We start from the raw sequence: 19510 nt of genomic DNA, 5'->3' as shown, positions 1-19510 counted from the left end.
TGCAGGGGGTTATTCCTCCCCAGGTGCAGCACCCTACACTTGCCCTTGTTGAATTTCACAAGGTTCCTCTCTGCCCAGCTCTCCAGCCTGTCCAGGTCTCTCTGTATGGCGGCACAGCCTTCTGCTGTGTCGGCCACCCCCCCCCAGCTTTGTGTCATCAGCAAACTTGCTGAGGGTGCACTCCATCCCCTCATCCAGGTCATTGATGAATATATTGAAGAGGACTGGACCCAGTACTGACCCCTAGGGAACACCACTCATCACTGACCTCCAACTAGACTCTGTGCCCCTAATCACTACCCTCTGAGCTCTGACTTTCAACCAGTTATCTATCCATTCATCAAGCCCACTCTTACTAAGCTTCCCTATGAGATGCTGTGGGAGACCGTGTCAAACGCCTTGCTTAAGGCAAGGTAGACCACATCTGCCTCCCTCCCCTCATCTATCCATCCAGTCATGCCATCACAGAAGGCTATCAGATTAGTCAGACATGATTTCCCCTTGGTGAATCCATGTTGAGTACTTCTGATAGCTTTCTTTTCCTCCACATGCCTTGAGATGATGCCCAGAACGAGCTGTTCCATCATCTTTCCAGGGATGGAGGTGAGGCTGACCAACTTGTAGTTCCCCGGCTCCTCCTCCTTGCCCTTTTTGAAGGCTGGAGTGACACTGGCTTTCCTCCAGTCCTCAGACACCTTGCCTGTTCTCCAGGACCTTTCAAAGATGATGGAGAGCGGCCCAGCAACGACTTCCACCAGCTCCCTCAGCACTCTTGGGTGCATCCCATTGGGGCCCATGGACTTGTGAATATCTAATTGACCTAACTGATCTCTCACCCGATCCTCCTCAACCAAGGGGAAGTCTTCCTCTTTCCCTGTTATTTTCTTCAAAGTCTGTGACTCCTGAGGGCTGGGCCGAGCAGTAAAGACCAAAGCAAAGAAGGCATTCAGTAACTCCGCCTTCTCCGCATCCTCTGTGGCATTCCTTGAGGGGCAAGAGGGACTGGGCATTTGCAGTCTTATTCTGCCAAACCAGCTCCATCAATACCCTCCCCAGCTACCTAAACCAACATGCTCAAACCAGCTCGGCCCTGCTCCTCTTGGCCCCAAGGTTTCCTTTGTGTGCCCCCATGCAGCACATGTGCAACTTCTACGTGCGCCCTGAAACAGAGCGGGTCTCCATCAAGAACACAAATGCCCTTCTGGCAGATGGGGTTTAGCAAGTTCATAGAGCTTTGGCTGAATGGGAACCACCCAAGACCTACACTGGCCTGTGAGGAGACACAATGCCTTTCTGCTCTGCATGTTCATTGTGCTCCTGGCTTGTCCGTTTCCCCCCAGACCCACACCTCCCCAGCCTGACAGCAAGGAAGATAAGTTCTGCTGAAGAGCCTCAGCACCTTGTTCTTGTTCCTTCTGCTTCTTCTTCTCCAGCTTCCTCTCCTTGACACTACGGAGGTTGGCCTTCCCAATGCCACCAGCCTGTCGGATGGACTCCAGGAGACTGGCACGCCCAGTAGAGGGGTTCACCACCTCCTTCGGGGCTCCCTGGACCGAAGCTGCAGGGACAGGAAGTACAAGCAGCAGCCATGGGTCAGTGCAGCAGCTACAGGCCCAGCCAAATCCCCATGGAAAGGGCTGCTCCAACACCCCGCCAGCTTCAGCTCAGGGCTGTAAGCCAGGCCTAGACACCTCTCAGTGACAGGCTTGTGCTCAGCACAGCCAGCAGCAGCCCCGCCAAGGGGGAACCGAAGCCTTGCAGCTCCCAGGCAGGCGGGAGCAGCTTTCCCTCCCACCGCAGCTTCCCTCCTCTGCCAGAAGGCTGTGAAGCTGCAGGGAACCAACCGAGGAGATGGGCTGAAGCCAAGGAGTCAGAGTTAGATTCTGCTGGTGAAGCTGTGGAGACGCCCAGCCCTTACCTGCAGGCACTGCATTGCTGCTCTCCTCGCTCGCTGGCCGGGAGGGCTCAGAGGGGGCTGTGGGCTGGGGCAGGGGCGGCGGAGGAGGCACAGTAGTTGGTATAACAGGAGGTGGAGGGGGAGGTGGTGGTGGAGGCGGCGGCAATAGCTCAGCATCTTGAAGGTCTGAAAGATGAAAGAAGTTGCATCTGAAGAGTCCCAGAGGACAGCACACTGAGAGCTTCAGCTCAGAGCTTTGCATGCCTCAGCGGCAACAGATCAGAGTCCTCTGCACACACGGTGCAGCAGAACGCTCCCACCCTCTGCAATATCTCTTAACAGCAGGCAAGGCCAAGGCAGGGTTTGAGATTCCCCTACTCTGCCCTCCCCAGGGGCCTGCCCAGCTCGCCCAAGGGCATCCCGCCAGGCTGCCACAAGGCCAGTCCCTGCACACTGCACTCCCTCCTCCCCAGCCATGCCAGGGGGTGAGAGAGGTGAGGTGCCTGGAGTCTGGCCAGCACTTGAGCAGGTTGCAGCTTTGACTCAGGCCCAAGCACAAGCCAGAGGTTATCTCCACCAAGGGACTTTCTGCCTTGTCTCCACCTTCTAGCAATCCCTGCCTTCCTCCTTCACAGGGTCCTGGGAGCAGGGAATGGAAATACCTGGTTGCAAAGGCTCCACTGACTCAGTGTTGAAAGTGGGCAGCTCAGGAATAGCACTGCTCGGGGCAGATGGTGCGATGCCAGGGCCCAGATCAGCACTGTACATGAGATCTGCAGCAATGCCGGGCAGGTCTGGCAGGTAGGATGGCACATCGATCTCAGGGACCTGGCCCAGATCCGGCACGTAGAAGTAATTTTCAGCTACCTAAAAGAAACCCAAACCAAAAAGATAAGGCAGTGACTATGCACTTGCTTTCCCTTGCAGAAACAGGGGCATTGCAGGGAACAGCCTGAGAAGCAGTCAGAGCTGAGCTTGTGTGCCTTGGTACACTGGCCACTCATCAGCTACCCCTACAACTCTGTGCACTTGTCCTGTGGCAGCTCCCTGTGCTCAGAGCCTACCCCCTGCAGAGCAGGCTTGGAAAACGCAGGCTGCAGGAGGAGGAAGAGGTACAGGACTCTTCCTAGTTTCTTGCAAGTTGACTCTCTCCTCCTCTGAAGGTTACATGCACCAACTTTCGCAGACTAGATAAGCCAGTCCCTTCTTCTCCAGAAGGGAAACGTGCTAGAACCGTTTCTAAGACTAAGATGCAGGAGAAGCAAAATCAAGTAGTTACAGAGATTTGCTTTTGTGTTTAGCACATGGGCAAACCGGTACTGAAGATGAGCTGTGAATAAAGGATTTTATTTACTAAATACAATGCTGTCTCCTCCAGTCCAACATGATGAGCAAATGGTTCCCAGGCTCCTTTCCCCAGCCCCAAACCATACAGAGGCAGATCCCCCTTCCCAGCAGGAATGATGGGGATCAGATCCCCTGCCAGGCACCTTCGAGCAGTGGCAGCTCACCCTCAGACTCATGAGGCTCAGGAGTTAGCACAAAGGGGATGATCAAGTGATGGAGTCGCCAAACTCCTTTATAGCCCTGAGGTCTAGCAGCAAGGTGAACTGATACCACGTTACTCTTCTCACAGCACTCGGCAAAGGCTTGAGCAGAGAGAAACACCTGCCAAGTTTGAGGGTTTTGTCTCACCCATCAAGCTCACACAAGGACTTCAAGCACAAAAACAGGCATGGTCCTTCTGATAAGTGAGACACTCTGCAGCCCCATGAGGGGCCATTCTCCTACCTGGTCCACACCGTACAGAAGCCCTCTCCCCTCAGAGAGCTGAGCACAATCCTCTGAAGGGAAGCAGCTCATCTCACCTGTCGGTCCAGTTGTCCCCTTTTGGTAATGGAGAGAGGAGCATCAAAGAGCTTCTCTTCTGTCTCTGTTTCCAGAGCCACATGGGTCTTGGTCACTGCTCCAGCCAGAGGATCTAAGAAAACATACTTCTTGTACCTAAGGGTAAAGGACAAATATTTCAGTGATGCTGCCCCGAGAGCCAAGGCCAGAAAGAAACAGCATACCCAAGAATGCCTTGGAGGAGGGGACCTCCTGACTCACTCAAGAAGGTGGATCATGTTGGGCCTTCCAGTTTCCATCTTTAAGCCCCATTTTCCTGTCTCACCCCGCCACAACCAGGAGGTGATCAGCTCCTCACCCTGCCAGCGCAGCCTCTGCATTTCTCCTAAAGCAAAGGCCCACTGCACTGCCTTCATCATCAAGCTCTCCCCTTCCCACCACCTGGCCTGAAACCTTCCTACAGCCTGCAGCAGGAGACATCAGTCTCTCCTGGTGACTTGACACTCAAGGGCCAGGAGGAAAGACAAAGAGGGGAAATAATCCATGGCTTAGGAGAAGAAAGGGGGAGTCCAGCAGCTGAAAGCTCAAGAAGGGCTTAAAGAAGCTCTTCAATATGAACAGAAGGGGGAACCTTGAGGCAAAGCCCAATGGGAAGGGGAACTGCAGTGAGGGAGGCAGTGGAGACATTAAAGCAGAGAGAGCAGTGAAGTGCTGCTGTGAGGAATCATCAGGAGAAGAAGCAGTACCTAGGCTGGCATATGGGACAGAGAAAGGCACGAGTGACAGCAGCTCTCAAGGCTGGAGAAAAATTACGGAGGGATGACAGGAAAAACTAAGTCGGGGAAGGGAAGCACAAAATCGCGTTGAAAGCAGGTGAATGGAAGATCAGATGCAGACAAAACAACCCTTCCATCCAAGGGGAAGAGCGGGGAAGAAAGGGTGGCTAGGTGGAAGCCAACAGAGCGGTATGAAACCCTGTCCTAGCAGGAGCCTGCTATGTGAGACACCCAGGAAAGCAAGAAGTTATTGCTGTCCCTGGGGAAGGGAAAGCTCCTCTGAGGACAAGCAGGGGCAGGTGAGCAGCACAGTGCTGCTCCAGCTCTCACAAGTTCTCGGTGGTATTGAAGAGCAGCAGGGAGCTGAGGGAGCTGATGTTCCTGGGGAGGCTGCCAAGGCCTTCTTCTGCATCATCCTCCTGGTGAATTTTGGTGCTCACGCACACAGGGAAGTACTTGAGCTTCTCCTGCAAGAAGACAGATAACAGGTGTTAACACCCAAAAATCAAAGCTGCTGAGACAGCTCTCCCCAGGTACCATAACCCACACTGCTGGATCCATGGCATGGTCTGGAAACCCTACTGCTCCCTCTCCATCTCCCTTTGAGCAAGGAAGCACAAGGACAATGTTGCAACCCCACACTCATGACAAATCTCAGCAGTTCAGAATCATGGCACGTGCTTTTGGGTCACGTTGAACAGGCGCTGGCTGTGGCGAAGATCCACCAAAATAATACAACCACTCCAGCTGTACAGCCAGAGGCAGGGATCAATCACCACAATCTAAAAGGCATTTCTTACAGTGTCTCCAACTACTAGACATCTTCACGCAGGCAGAGTCCCCCAAACATCTCTATTACCTCCCCTCTGCTGCCTTCAGTTGATGTTTTAAGAGATGTGATCCCACTGGTGGGGTATGCAGGGAAGGCAAAGGAAAAAGAGGTTAGGAAAAAAGAGAGTGCCTGCACTAGGCAAGAGATCAGGCAGAAGGGAGTGCGCAGGGTGGAACGTGTGCCAGATGGTTTTGCAAAGCCTGAGGGATTTGCAGGAGTTTTCAACTCTAATGAACTGAAATCTCCTCTCTCTCGGTTCTAAAACTTCATGCATAATAAATAGAGCTCCCTTTAGAAAAGGACTTATTACATCTGAACTGCTTGACTTTTATAGAGCACAGGAATTGCCATCCCAGATCAGACCAGTGCTTCAGCTAGCATGACAGCGCCTGCTGACAGATGCTCTGGGGGACAAAGCTCAGCGCCCACAGCAAGCTTTGCTGTAGAGGGAGGAAAGGATTCAGTTCCTGAACCCAGAGACAGCCCGGGACGGACAAACCTCCATGTCAGACCCCTCCCTACATCTTTCCTCAGCCCCTTCACAGCTCCTGTTCTTTCTTCACAAACTAGGACAAGCAGCAGCCTGGCAGCTGCGAGGTGGTAAGCGTTCATACCAGAAGAAACCAGAGCACTAACCAGGGCAGTTTGTCAGACTAAATAATTGGCCACGCTCTTGAGGTTTACTTCTGCCACCAGAAGATGACCAAATGAGCCACTCCAAATACTGTCCACAGCTTCCTACTGCCTCACTACTGCCAGCATCCCTGCTCTATCCCATCCTCCGAGTCCTTCTTCCCTCTTTGTACTTGTATGGGGGAAATGGAGACCACTGTTTGCTCGGTTTTAAGACCCATCTCAGTGAAATAAGCAGTTCCTGCTGATTGAAATTTCAGTCTTGAATTTAGTAGCCAGAAATGCTGGGAAATGGCTTAGTCACAGCTCAGTTAATCCACTAAGAGTTTGTATGATGTTCTGAGTCTATAAAATGCTGTAAGAAAAGACCTGGGAGGTTTTGATTTAATATTTTTCCCCCAAAATAACACATTCCAACTTGCAAAAAGTACACTGAAACATCTTGAATTTTTACAGAAGCAAGTAGGCAAAAATATATAAATTGTTATTTAGAGACTGTAAAAGCAGAGATTCAAAAATAAAGGTTCTTTTGATCATTAATATTCATTTCCCAATGTTTAATTTTTTAAGCATGAGGGAGTACTGATGTTTTTGCTAGAACTGTTCACACACAGTTAGCCCTCAAGTCATATATATATTTTTTTAATTCTCTCTTTGTAGATTTCAATTAGCACTGGAAGACCGTGCGTCACTTTAAGGGCGTAGTGAGAAACCAACCATTACCTACATTTACTTATAGCTCTCATCTAAGGAAGTTATAAAAGCACTAAGCATGAGTATTACTCTGAAACGTGAGGCTCTACGTAATCCTTTTCATTTAAATGCCACCAAAGTGCTAGTCTTATTCAACTGCCTAGAACTGTTTTGCAATTTAGAACAGCTACGTACCATCAATAATATCCTGCAACTGTGAATTCCACAAGTTAACATGCCATTTAAAAATTAGTTTTCTTATAGGGACATTAAGGTCTTAAGCCAAAGGTTCAGCAACCTCGATGTACTGAGGTCATGGGAAGCACTTGAGTGCTCAAACACCCCAACCTGGGGTTTGGCACCGGCAGAATCACACCCTTAAGGATGCTGCATTTCCAGGAATTTTTCTTCCTAAGAGTCTACAGTTAAAAATATATTAAGTCATCCTGGTGCTTAAGTTTTATTAAGCACACACCATTATAAAAGGAAATTGGTGTGCTACACCAGAAACGTCATTCCCCCCATGCCAATGGCGTGCTGAAGCTAGTTGGAAAAGCACTTGAAGATGAGCAAGTGCCAAAAAGCTGGCTTAGCCTCCCCAGGGCCATGGTGGACTCCAAAAGAGGCGGAATTCATAAGGACATGCCCAGATACTGACATTTTTGAAGCCTTGTGGGGTTATTCCAGCGGTGGACCATAACTTTTTCTTGAACCTCTTCCCAAGCCCAGGTGGACCATGTCTCCTACCCCATTTCGCAGCCTTCTGTGGGGCACTTGCAGCACCCAGAGACAGGTCCCACCGCAAAGGCAGTGCCCAGCAACCAAAAGCCCCAAAGGGCTGCAGCCAACTCACTGCTGAACCCTGCCTAGCTGCCACCACAGCAACGTGCAAAGCAAGTGGCTTTGCAGGCTTACCACAAGGACCCTGTTTCTGACACTTACCCATCAGTGCTTACCAGCCTAAACAGTGTCCTCTCAACAGCTGAGTTTTCACTTGCTTGGGGTGTGGAGGGGGAAAGGAGTTTCCCAGGAGGGAAGCATTTTTAAATGAACTGCAGAACCACATATATTTCTAACTCAGCTGCGTTCCCCGCAGAGCACAAACCCTAAGCGCTGAGCACAGGCTGCCACCACTTACCCTCAAACTGACAAGAGCAGAGCTTGCTTTCCTGGTGGGGCGTGTGTGTGCGTCTGTGAGCGAAGTTAGCAAAGGCCACTGCAACTGCTCCCAGCAAAGAGGCCCTCATTAGAAGTGAAAACAGGCAGCGAGCCTCTGCTGAAAGCTCTGAATAATTGAGGAGGGCATAAATGCAAACATTAGACTTCCCTCTGTCACATTTCATTACTGCAAGGCACATCAGGCTCCATGCTCAGCTATGGCCAAGCAGGGCCTGTCCCCCTGGAACGTGGTCAGAGCTCGGCCGCACCGAGCCCCACTCAGCACACCAGCTGCTCCTGGTGCAGGCCCCTCCATCGTTCATCAGCTGACAGCCACTCGCCAGCACAGCGGCATCCTCATGCCCCACAGAAGAGCTGCAGGAGTTAGTGTGTCCGTGAGCTTGGCAAGAGTAACAAGACCACTGCATCAGGTAGGGTCAACAAAGCCAGAGAAAGATCAGCAACCCCAAGGGAGGATCAAAAGATGGGCCACAGGAAGGGAGGAACAAATACAAACATCCCATGGGGCCTACAAGAAAGTCCCTGTGGTGATGGCAGCCTGGGTCACGAAGGGCAGAAGATGGCAATGGTAGAGACCACGTGGGACAGGGAAGAGGTGACATTGCAGACAGACAGCAGAGCCTGCTGGAGCCAGCAGGCCGGTTGGACAGGCATAGCATTCACTCTTTGCAGGACACTGCTTTTCACCAGCCGACGCTCTTCTTGATCCCCTCCCCGCACGAGGGGCTGTACACTGGCACCAGCCCTTCAGGGCGGGAGAGCATCTCCCCTGCCCACTCACCGTGTACCTCTGCTCCCCCCACACGCTCTGATGGGATGGGGCCACCAGCCAGACAGCACAACCGTAACCAGCATCCCCTGGTCGGCCAGCAGCAGGTCCCGTGCAGCTCTGCCTTGCGCTACAGCCAGGGCTCAAAGGAAGCACGAACCCTGCTTGAGTTTGCCAGCTGTCCATTCGGCCAGCAACCCTGTTTCCCTGGCCTGGCTGAAATATTCATAACTACCTCACTGTGTCAGGTCTCAACTCCATTAAAACTCAGACAAGTTTATCGTGATAAATTATTCAGTGGCAGCTTTATTTTTGGGCCAAGGCACACAAGGATGAGGAAGGAAGTCTCTTTTGGGGTGGAGAGCAGGGAAGTTGTCAGGTTGATCCCTAACCTGCCAGGACGAGTACATCCACTACTCCTGGCACGGCGCATACACAGCAACTTTTAAACTTTAAACACAGCGATTCTTCCTCCCCTCCTCCCAAGCCGGTGAGGTTGACCCAAATTGTTGGAGACTCCTTTGGTAGTGTTTCCTGCCAAACCCACCACTTCTTAGACCTCCCTAAGAAGCCCCTCCCTGCATCTCAACCCACAGGCTAAAAGGAAAACTCAGTACTTCAGGACCTCCTTCAACACCACTAGCTGCAGACACCTGCGCTACGGGCACACCTGGAAACCCCAACTGTGCTGGGTACTGAGAGATTCAGCCCCTCTCTGAAGGTCTTGCAACCTACAACAGCTGAACACAAGACAAAGCAGAAGCAAAGCACAAACACAAGATGTAACGAAGCAAAACAAACTTTCCCTCCAAGATGTGAAACTTAGTTGGGAATCGGGGAGGGACAATACCCAAGCACGATGTTTTCCTGGGACAGAAAAACACTCTAGTGACTCCTTTTTTCTCCTGACACACTAACAAGCACTTTTACCTTTCCCTTCTCACCATCGTTTATATTAGAGCCTTCAGAAACTTTTTCAAGCAAATATGACCCTGATCCCAGCTGCCTTGCACAGCCGAAGGCTTAAGCCCAGCCAGCAGCACCCACAAGCACTGCTGCTGGAAACAGTGGTATTTCAGGAAATGGAACTGCTCCGGAGAGTTGGCAGCCAACAGCCACCCAGAGTACTCAACCACTGCGCCAAGGTTTTGTACCAACATGGCCCTCTCAAACCAGCAGCTCCACAAGCTTCCCAGCCTGACCTCACACATCCCTGCCAACAGGCCAAGCTGAAAAGATATTCTGCTCCCAGTCTATATCCTAAAGCCCTGGTCTACTTCATCAAGGAGATTAACAGCCTCACAGCTTCTCTTTGCTTGTTCATCTCAAGGTCTGTTCTCCTCCTCCTTACCTGCAGAGCTTTCTCATCCAGCACTCGGTGTTTGCTCTGAATCTTGTGTCTTGGCCATTTCTGTTTAGCTGGGTCTTCTGCACCAGCAAAAATTGAACTGTACTCCTGCAGCCGTTCAGGGGCTGGATACTTGGCACTGGAAAATACCTATGGAGAGACAAGGAGGGACTGAAAAATCCCAACAACTAGGCAATCCTACGCTATAGAAACACAGAGAGTTGAGTAAGGCACACTGTCTGTGCTGCCAGCAGGAATGGAGAGGCTTGGAGTCAACAGGCTCATATAGGCTATCTGCACAGACCCAAACATGCATGGGCTGTCACTTCAGAAAGTGGAAGTGTCAGAACTTCTCCCTATATATAAGTACTGGGAGATCATAGGCATCCACTGGCGGTAAGGGAATTTGAAACACTGTATTAAATGGAGGAAGAATGGGGAAAGAAGTTTTCACCAGTTTTACAAAGCTCAACGAGATTAAGATGCACTAAGGGCAAGCTCTCCAACAGCAGTTTTCATTCAAATAGTCAAAGTGTCCACGAGCCTAAAGTGAGAAGGTGTTTGGCTTAGTTCAGCGCATGCCTTTTCTCTTTCTCAGGGAGAAGCTGGGGCAGTAACTGATTTAGACCTCATAAAGCTAGGAGCTGTGTGGCTCATGGGTCTAAAAATCATAAATTGGCCAGGTTAGGAAGGGGATTCTCATCACAGCCCTGCTCAGCAGCAAGGCATGGAGAGGTGATGCAAGGCACAGCTTGGCAGCTGAGCACCTTTTCTATTGCAGAGCTTACATCAGGAGTAAAGAGAGAAGGGAGGCCATGCAACCTTCGCTGAAGTTGCTACCTTAATAGCCTTCTTGCTGCCCTTTATCTTCTCGATCTTCGCTTGGGCAAGCGTGACTCTCTCACCGATTGCCTGAAGCTGTGCCCGGCTGGCCTCCACCCGCTGAGAGATCCTACGAGGCAAGACCTTTGTTAAAATGAAGAATCCAGACCTGTAGATTTTTTTGGCAACAGCCAGTGCCCAGGCCCTCAGGGAAGGTTGTGAATATCGGTGGACTAGATTGTTTCATTGGGCAAAATAGTGCTGTTTGAGATATACTTGTCGTGGTCCCATTGAGAGCATTATGTACTCTGACATGTAGGTAGATCTAGTCTGTGACTCACAGCACAACGTTTCCACAGCTGTCTGAGGCACAGCACAGAAAGATGGAGAACTGGAGCTTTTTGGCAACACCGGAGTGCCACAAACCCTATGCCTCTCTGCAGGTACTGCTGACAAGAAAGCCACAGCCAGTTATCAACTGCCAACACATTTTTAATAAAAATGACTTGTTAAAAATGAAGAGCGACACATGCTAATGAGCAGAGTTCAGGACTCACAAGGCTTATCCTGTCCTCTGCTATACTAGCAGTTTGTTGCACAGCTTCTTCAATGTTGCTTCGCACCTTTGTGATTTGGTTTCCACATCAGTTAAACAACATTAGGTCTTCGTTCGGAACAATAAAGCACATTAACTTGCATAATTTTTGCATAACTAGATCAGCATCAAAATGCTTTGGGACTGAAGTGAAAAGCACTCTGTGGAGGCAGGGGATAGAGGTCACTGGATAAGTACGTTTGCATTCACCACATGGACCTATTCCTTTCCCACAGACACCTTGCAGCCAGGGGCATGACTGACACTGCCAGTGTGCCGTGCACAGTCGCTACTGTGCTGCAGGAACCGTCACACAGGCTCAACCAGAGGCTAGGAGGGACATTGGGACCAGGCATCAGTTGCAGGTAACTATGGAGTCACCTCCTCAGGATACCTTCCTTCCCCACGCCTAACTAGCTGGTTCTCCCTAGCTTCAAGCTCAAAAGCTGCAAGTTGTTCTGAATCTTCACCCCTCTAATGAAAACAACAAAAAATATTTTTATGGCTATACAACCCATCAGGAGAGATAGCACTCTACTTCAGCAACGTTTTGTAGCAACGAGCTCCATCAGATCGTTTTGTGCTGTAAAAAATGATCAGTCTCAGGCACTGTCTTTAAATTTCACCAAAAGTCCCTCTTTGCTTTTGAGTAGAGAGCTCCCATGCTTTTTTTTCCCACTCTGTGTAATTCTTTTTAGCAACAAATTTGACATCAGCAGTGATCCATGATTGCCATTTTCAAACTGTACCAAACCCATCTTTTCAAGGATTTTCACTCTGTGCAGCACGGTCCCAATTGCAATACAGAAATGGACTGCACTAAAGCCCCCCCCATAGCAGGTAGTGAAAAAACAGTACGTAAAAGTAGCCTATTCACCTTGCATCATTCTGAAAGACCCCCACTTCTTTCTCTAAATAGCTTTAAGGGTTTCTGTTTGTTTATAGCCATTCTCCCCTCTTCTGGAGGCATGAAAATCCTTCCTTGTGCATATGGCAGGAGAGCGCGCAGCCTGTTTCTACTTTATTCTTTTCGGAGCAAAACTGAACCTCATGAGATTCTCCCTCTCAGAATTATTCTCCGTTTCCCCATCCTTTTATTTTAAATACAGCCTAACAGCTTGTACTTTGTACCAACACGACGTACAAATCTGTTCATTATTTTCTTCCCACACCTCCCCTCTGTCTCAGTGGAGTAAGTCCACATCACTTATACACTTGATCAGTTCTTGGAGTAGCTTCTGTTGTTCCTTTCAGTGTGCATTTCCTAGCACCTGTCTGCAGCACATTTTGTGTGTCACAGGGCTACCCCATTGCCTTGTTTTGTTAAAGTGTGAGATGCCACTGAAGGACCTAAGTCTTCCCTAACTGCTCTCCCCAGCAAGTTTTCCCACCTCACAGTTCACCTCTTTTCTAGATGTTTCATATCTGTATTGATTGACACTATTTGCAGCATCTGGAGGCATCTGACTATTTTTACTTCCTTCAAAGCTGAAAAAAACTGGTCATTTATTTCTGCTTTGCCTCTCTCCCTCAAATCAATGATGCAATTGACCCGCTTACCTTTTAGGAGAGTAAATCCCTCTCCTAGATGAACTCAACAAATCCTTCCTGAAGCTCCAAATAAAAGCAAGGTATCAATTGCCTTTTAGCCAGTTCCCTGATGACTCCCAGACACAATTCTCATGGGCTGAGAAGGCAGATGTTTCTCTCCCAGAAGAAAGTGTTAAGCAAATAGTTATGCAAGCCCAGGCCTGGAAACCAGTAACTGTTCTCCTCCCTCCCACTCCACAAATGTGAATCAAGTGAGGCAGTCAAACACTTCCCTCATTCCCTTTTCTGCCCCACGTAATTCCCACTGCTTCGCCAGGTATCACCTCTTCCTCTCCCTTCCCACCCTCACTCTTTTGCTAGCTGTGAAGGAGCAAAGGAGTTCTTGAGGAATCCCAGTTATCCTTACCTTTCACCTTTGACCACTTCCACATTTAACATTCACCCTCTAAGAATCATAGAATCATAGAATCATAGAATTGTTGAGGTTGGAAGGGACCTTTAAGATCATCGAGTCCAACCTTTAGTCTACCCTGACAAGAGCCACTTCTAAACCATGTCCCTCAGTGCCCCATCTACCCTTTTTTTAAACACCTCCAGAGATGGTGAATCCACCACCTCCCTGGGCAGCCTATTCCAATGTTTAATAACCCTTTCAGTGAAAAAATGTCTCCTAATATCTAATCTAAACCTCCCCTGACGTAACTTGAACCCGTTTCCCCTCGTCCTATCGCTTGTCACCAGGGAGAAGAGGTCAGCCCCCATCTCTCTACAACCTCCTTTCAGGTAGTTGTAAGACATCCGGTTTAAGAGTGGAACGGTGCCACAACTCCCTTTACGTCCCCACCAGGCGTGCAGTGCACTGGCTATTACAAAGTGCTTCTTGGTGCACCTCCATAGCACGTGGACAGCATCAGGGGAAGAACAGAAAGCAAAGCACCTCTCAGGCCACAGCGCTGCATGCATCTGTTTCGTTTAAGGTTTGCTGGGACCTCTCTTAAAAAGGAAGCATCCCTAAAAACACAGCATGACTAGCAATTACCATGCCCTAGCTACAACAATAACGGTGCATCCAAAAGGGAAAGACATCTATAGCTTCATCCATCCCTTCTGCCCACCAAACATAACTGAGAGTGATTAAATCCACCCATGAAAGGGCAGTATCAGGCAGACAGCCTGCTCCCAGCAGAAGCTGGGGAAGTTGTCCAGCGCCAGTTCAGATATTTCAAACCATGTTGGCTCTTCTCTGAGGCATCCTGTACTTTGCCCTGTGATCTCCTACTCTAGGATTTGCCAGGCCAAATCTCACTGACCTTAGGAGATATGCCAAAAACCTTCACCTGAGGTGGTACAGAGGCAGGCACACAACACAGAAGGAACACACACCAGTCTACAGAATTAATTTATTTGTTGCTGAGCAAGTTAACATGAAAAAAAATTTTTAAACCCCCTCAATCCAACTAATCCAAATTCTATCACATGTACAGGCTCCAAGAAATGCATGACTGTTATACATGTACAGTTCAAGATACAGTTGCACGTGTTAGTTAAAAGAGACAATATACCCTATTGATACCGGAAAAAATACATGGAAAAAAACCCCTCACGTTCAAGTGACCTCCAGCAACTTTAGTATTTCCACTGCTGTGGAAACTGAACTTGCTCCAGGGAGTCAACCTGGTGTTTATAAAGAAAGGAAACAGGAAGGGATGGAGAGGGATGTTGCCATGGATTTCAGGGGCAAAGTACTTGAAGGAAGGTGACATTCAGACCTCAACCTCCATTTAAGAACAGCATTACTGAGTGGCGTTTGTTTGAAAGGCAATTGCAATCAGGACAGGAGGGCTAAGCGTTAATAAAATGGCCCATTACTGCCCCTCAGAACCCTGCGCTCAGACAGCCAAAACCACCATCAGCATCTGAACCTACTCTGCGCCTATCCTATTAGTCATTGCTGTGTTATTTTGCTCTCGGTGCTCTTTTCTGCTTGAGAAACCCCTTTAGTTAGATTCAATGTGACTCTGGAGTTAAGGAAAGAAGCAGGAGGCGTACAGCGCCAGCCCCTCCCTTTGGGCAGGATGCATGTTTTTGGGACAAGCAAAGAGGGGGCCTGCAGAAGAAAAGAGAATATATCACCTGCCTTCAAATCCTGGGCACCGAGCCAAACCAGCCTTCCCCTCCCAATGCTTTTCTTTGGGGAAGCAATACATGTGGGCAGATTAAATCTATCTAGTGGATTATCTCTTAATCCATACAGACTTTCATTTTTGATCTAAGCAGATATTAAAGCCAACCTTTCAGCTGCTTTGATTCAAGCTTTCCACATTCTTTTGTCCCTCTGAACTCTTTTTGCAGTCAAGTCCCCTGTGCTTCACCCCCAACTTTGATTTCATTTTTCATTTCTCCTTTCTCCTAGAGCCCTCATCCTGCTGCCTTGAGCTCCTCTCCATTTTAGAGGCAATTCTCTCCAACACTCACAGCAGGTCCCAGGAATACTTCCTCCCACTTCGTTGCCTCCCTTGCCGGCCCCATATCCTCTGTCCCATCTGCAGCCACAGAGCAGATCACTTCTCGTTATTTGCTTATGACTCCTCCGATAAATCTCACATTCAGGCAGCTACTGAAAGACCTCCTCCGCTGCGACTGTCTGCTCATGGGGAAAAATTACTTTTCTCTTACTCCCATAGGAAAAAGATTTGAGGCATTAGGAATCTGGCATCCAGGACACTGCCTGTCAGTTGTCAGCAATGGCAATAATACTATATTTCTATGAGAGTCTCCAAGCACTCCACAACACCGAAAAAGAATTGTGATTTTTATCACCTATAGTTGCTAGAGGTCAGACAGCATCAGAAAAAAAGTTTAAAATCAGAGCAGGTTTTTTTAAAGACAGGCTGACAAATTCCCAGAAAGGTGGCCGAGCAAGACAGAATTCAGCTGGAGGTAAGCATCACAGCAGCACGAGCCCCTCTGCTGCCCCTGTTGAGTGCACTCATCACTCCAAAGAGACAGGGATGACAAAACTTGGGAAGTGGGAGAGAGAAGAGGCGAGCTCCACACCAAGGTGAATGAGAAAGGCAAGGCAGCAAAGGCTGGGAGCAAACCTCTCTAGAATACCAAAGAACTTCAATTTCATGTCTGAAGTACAAAAATAAGCGATCAACCAAGGAGAAAGAACATTACAGTGCAGAATGAGAAATGAAGTTGCACAGTAGGATAAGGCAGCCGAAGTATTAAATGACTTTTTTCCTTAAATGAGGACTGCACACATCATAGAAAGTCAGGCGTCTCGTCTCCTCCCAGCCCAAGCTCCAGCTCCTGAGAGATAGCAGGGGGATGCTTGGCATTGCTGTTCTAAACTTCAGGGTACATACGGTAAATTTGTTCCATAAAACCTTGCGGTTTTGCCTAAAAGTCAAGCTGCCTTTTTTTCCCCCCCCCCTTTTTTTTTTCCTCCAAAGCATGCTTTTATTAAATTCCTCCCTTACTGCAGGAGGCGTGAATTAAAATGGATGGAGTTTATGGATCTTACATTTTATTACATCTGCAGACTCTCCAAGTGGCTGGTGCTGGAGCAGGGTAACAGGGGAAGATAACAGTGCTGGCTGCCATCCATCCTTCCACAGCACCAGTGCCAAAACCAGCATGATACCACTACTGGTGAAGGAGATACCACTAAACCCCTAGGACAAGTTTCAGTGGGTTTCGAGAAGTGAGAGAACCACTGGTGAGGTGAGGACAGACTACCTCTGAGGGGAGGGGAGACATCATCCCATGGTGAAAACAGCAGCAGAAGGTGGTGCTGAGGGACCTAAATGTCCACTTTTCCTCTCAGGCCTTCCTCACTTGCTTCCTTCATGGGACCCAGAGGCACACCACTGCTCTCTTCTATTTGTATGCTGTGGAGAAGAAGAAAATCGCAAACTTTTTCAAGTTTTAATTTGTCTAAGAATCTTCTTGAGACAAGGCCATGGGCTTTTATGGCTCCTCAGGCTGCTGAAGTGATGGGGAATCATCAATGCATCGCCCCCGCTACCCATAACTCAGGGCTTTGATGCACAATCCACTAGACTGAAGCAGGCCTAGAGAGCTAGGCTAGAATATCTAAGTGTGTTCTGGCTGGCTAACAAAAGCTAATGTTTTATGAGGCACTAGAGTGTGCTTTACAAACAGCCTTACCACATATGGATATTGCTGCACGCTGTGGTGGGCCAGCTCAGAGTTCACACAGCAATGACCAGCACAGCCAGAAATGGGCTGTGAGAAGCCCAAGACCCACTCCCCCCACTCCCACACAGTCCCCCTGCCCCAGCAGCTGGCAACATCGCAGGATCAAGGGGGAGAGAGCATAAGAAAGGCTGCTAAGACATTTATGGTTTATAGTGATCCAGGGAAGCATTCAAAGCCAGTTCACAATGCCAATTCACCTCAAAAGTTTGAATGGCAAAAAGCAAAAATGCATGCTTTTATGAAAAGCCAAACACATTCAACCACTCAAAGAAAGATCAACTTGTTTGCTTTCTGCTCTTCCCTCTCCATATTCAAGCAGTTTTTAAAGTCTTACTTCATGTCTGAGTAAGTGTAATCAGAAACTGTCATCATATACCATCTCTGACAGAAAGAAATCCCAAGTGAGATAGTGTAATCAATGTTCCTTCCTCCATTAAGGGTTTGGGTATTATACTAATTAATGTTTATCACACTTTGATTGCTCCTTGAGCCTGATTTGCAGGTGTTTCAGCATTCACATATTGCCTCGCTCCTGCGACGCCGAACGGCTTTTCAGATTGGAGGGTGATCAAGGTTGCCAGGTTATCCTCAGCAGGATCTGGCATACATCACTCTCCACAGGTCATGTTCTCACAATAATTTCATTTTGTTTTTTAATCTCTCATTTCACAAGGTGCTCCCACTACTGTGAATTAAGTTTATGTAAAACTGGAAACTTAGAATTTTGACCTATCATCACAGCACCCTCCTCCCTCTCCCCCTGCAGCTTGTTCTCCTCTCCAGAAAAGCAGCTTTTCTTTTTTTCTTTCCCTTTTTTTTTTCCTCAAGGTAAAAAAACAAGTTCTTCTTTAGCCTTCCAACCTTTTTACTTGCCTCCCACCACTGACTGATCTGAAATCAGACAGGCTTTCCTGTTTTTAGAAGAAATATACACTAAGCAGAAAGTCTGTATATGCAAAGAAATTACACAATTAAATCTTCTATTTAAAATATAGAGGCTACTTTTGCTCAAACTACTTCCTCATGAATAGTGTGAAGACATATAAACAAAACAGGTCCTACCATCGTGGTGAAAACTTTTGGGAAGTGTGGTCTAAAAGAAGTCATGAGAAAAACTGGTTCTTCTACCAGTACTGCTGGGGTTTCACAGGTGACCTTTAGAGTTCCTGCACTGGCAGTGTTGGGGCAGATACTGAACACCATGGAGCTGCTTCCCAGAGCAGCAGACACAGACATAGTCTTGAGATATTAGGCAGCAGATGATGTAAGTACTAGTAACTTGTTTTGTTATCTGTATATATAGTCTTCACTCATCCTTGCAAAATTCTCAGATGCAGTTACTCACTGAAGCTCAATCTTTTGTAGTAATAGCCTTAAGTGTTTGGTTATTATTTTTGTTTTCTAAATCACTTTGAAAGGAAGACTAATTCTGTTTGGACAGAATTTTACAAGACTGTCAGAAGTAAATTTTGTTTCTGTGTTGCTTGAAGTTATGGATCATATTTGGCAGGTAGCTTAAGAAGGTGTTTTGGCACCTTGTAACCTTAAATTAATCAACTGTGTACACAAACATGAGGTTTGGTTTCTCTTTCTCCCATCAAAGCTCCTTCCTTAGAATAGTCAAAGATCTTCCTCGCTGTCCCCACAGAACAGAAAATGTTTACCACCACACAGAGTCACAGGAAACGTAAGCAGTGGAGAAATGCCCCGGTGACCCTGTGGTGAACGAAATCTGGGGACAGGGAGAGCTAATGCCTTTAAAAAGGTCTTGGATTCCACCGAGTGTAGAAGAAACTCCTTCCCAGCCTTCATTTCAGCACGGTGCCAGATTCTACACAAAGGACATTTCTGCTATACAATTCACTCTTAATCAACATTACGCTCTACATTTCCTATCAGCAGTAGCCACAGGAGACAAATCAGCTTGGATTCAAATGTCTGATCTGTGCTTTCTCCCAGGTGGGGTTGCAAGAGAAACGCATGAGCCACCAGCCAAAACTGATTGTTTCTTCTGATCTTCACCTGAAGGTAGCATCAGCAGGGACCAGCACTAACAAGTCCACAGCAGCCTCCCCAGCCCTTTTAGCCTGTCCCTCACTGCAGCCAAAGATGCCTCGCGACATCACCATGATAACGTGGGAAGGAAAAGTGACATTTGCAGGGCCTTCCTCCCCACTGGCAAGGCAGTCCACACTGACTCAACACTGAAGAACAAGAGGACAGCCTTTTTTTATCAGAAGATCCTCTTTATTCCTAGCTTTCCCCCATACCTTCCAAGTGGTTTTAGATCCGTTTTCTTGACCAAGTAGCACCCAGTTGCACACGTGTGATAAGAACTGA

The 19510-nt window shown here is 48.3% G+C and overlaps 1 protein-coding gene across 4 annotated transcripts in view; it reads right to left on the bottom strand.

Annotated features, from left to right (window-relative positions):
- WASHC1 (WASH complex subunit 1) overlaps positions 1–19510 on the bottom strand; it is a 45013-nt gene that overhangs the window by 2470 nt on the left and 23033 nt on the right. For all 4 annotated transcript variants that reach the window (XM_063319097.1, XM_063319089.1, XM_063319079.1 and 1 more), the window contains exons 3-9: positions 10816–10927; positions 9979–10125; positions 4852–4988; positions 3766–3901; positions 2560–2764; positions 1919–2083; positions 1400–1558 (exon numbers count right to left, since the gene is read on the bottom strand). In XM_063319097.1, the coding sequence (XP_063175167.1) occupies positions 1400–1558; positions 1919–2083; positions 2560–2764; positions 3766–3901; positions 4852–4988; positions 9979–10125; positions 10816–10927 (1061 nt within the window). The remainder of the gene's footprint in view (positions 1–1399; positions 1559–1918; positions 2084–2559; positions 2765–3765; positions 3902–4851; positions 4989–9978; positions 10126–10815; positions 10928–19510) is intronic.

Source organism: Chroicocephalus ridibundus, chromosome 1 (genome assembly GCF_963924245.1).
Source record: "Chroicocephalus ridibundus chromosome 1, bChrRid1.1, whole genome shotgun sequence".
Taxonomy (NCBI): Eukaryota; Metazoa; Chordata; class Aves; order Charadriiformes; family Laridae; genus Chroicocephalus; species Chroicocephalus ridibundus.
The sequence above is the reverse complement of the archived record's forward strand: the minus strand, read 5'-3'. Positions and strand labels throughout refer to the sequence as shown.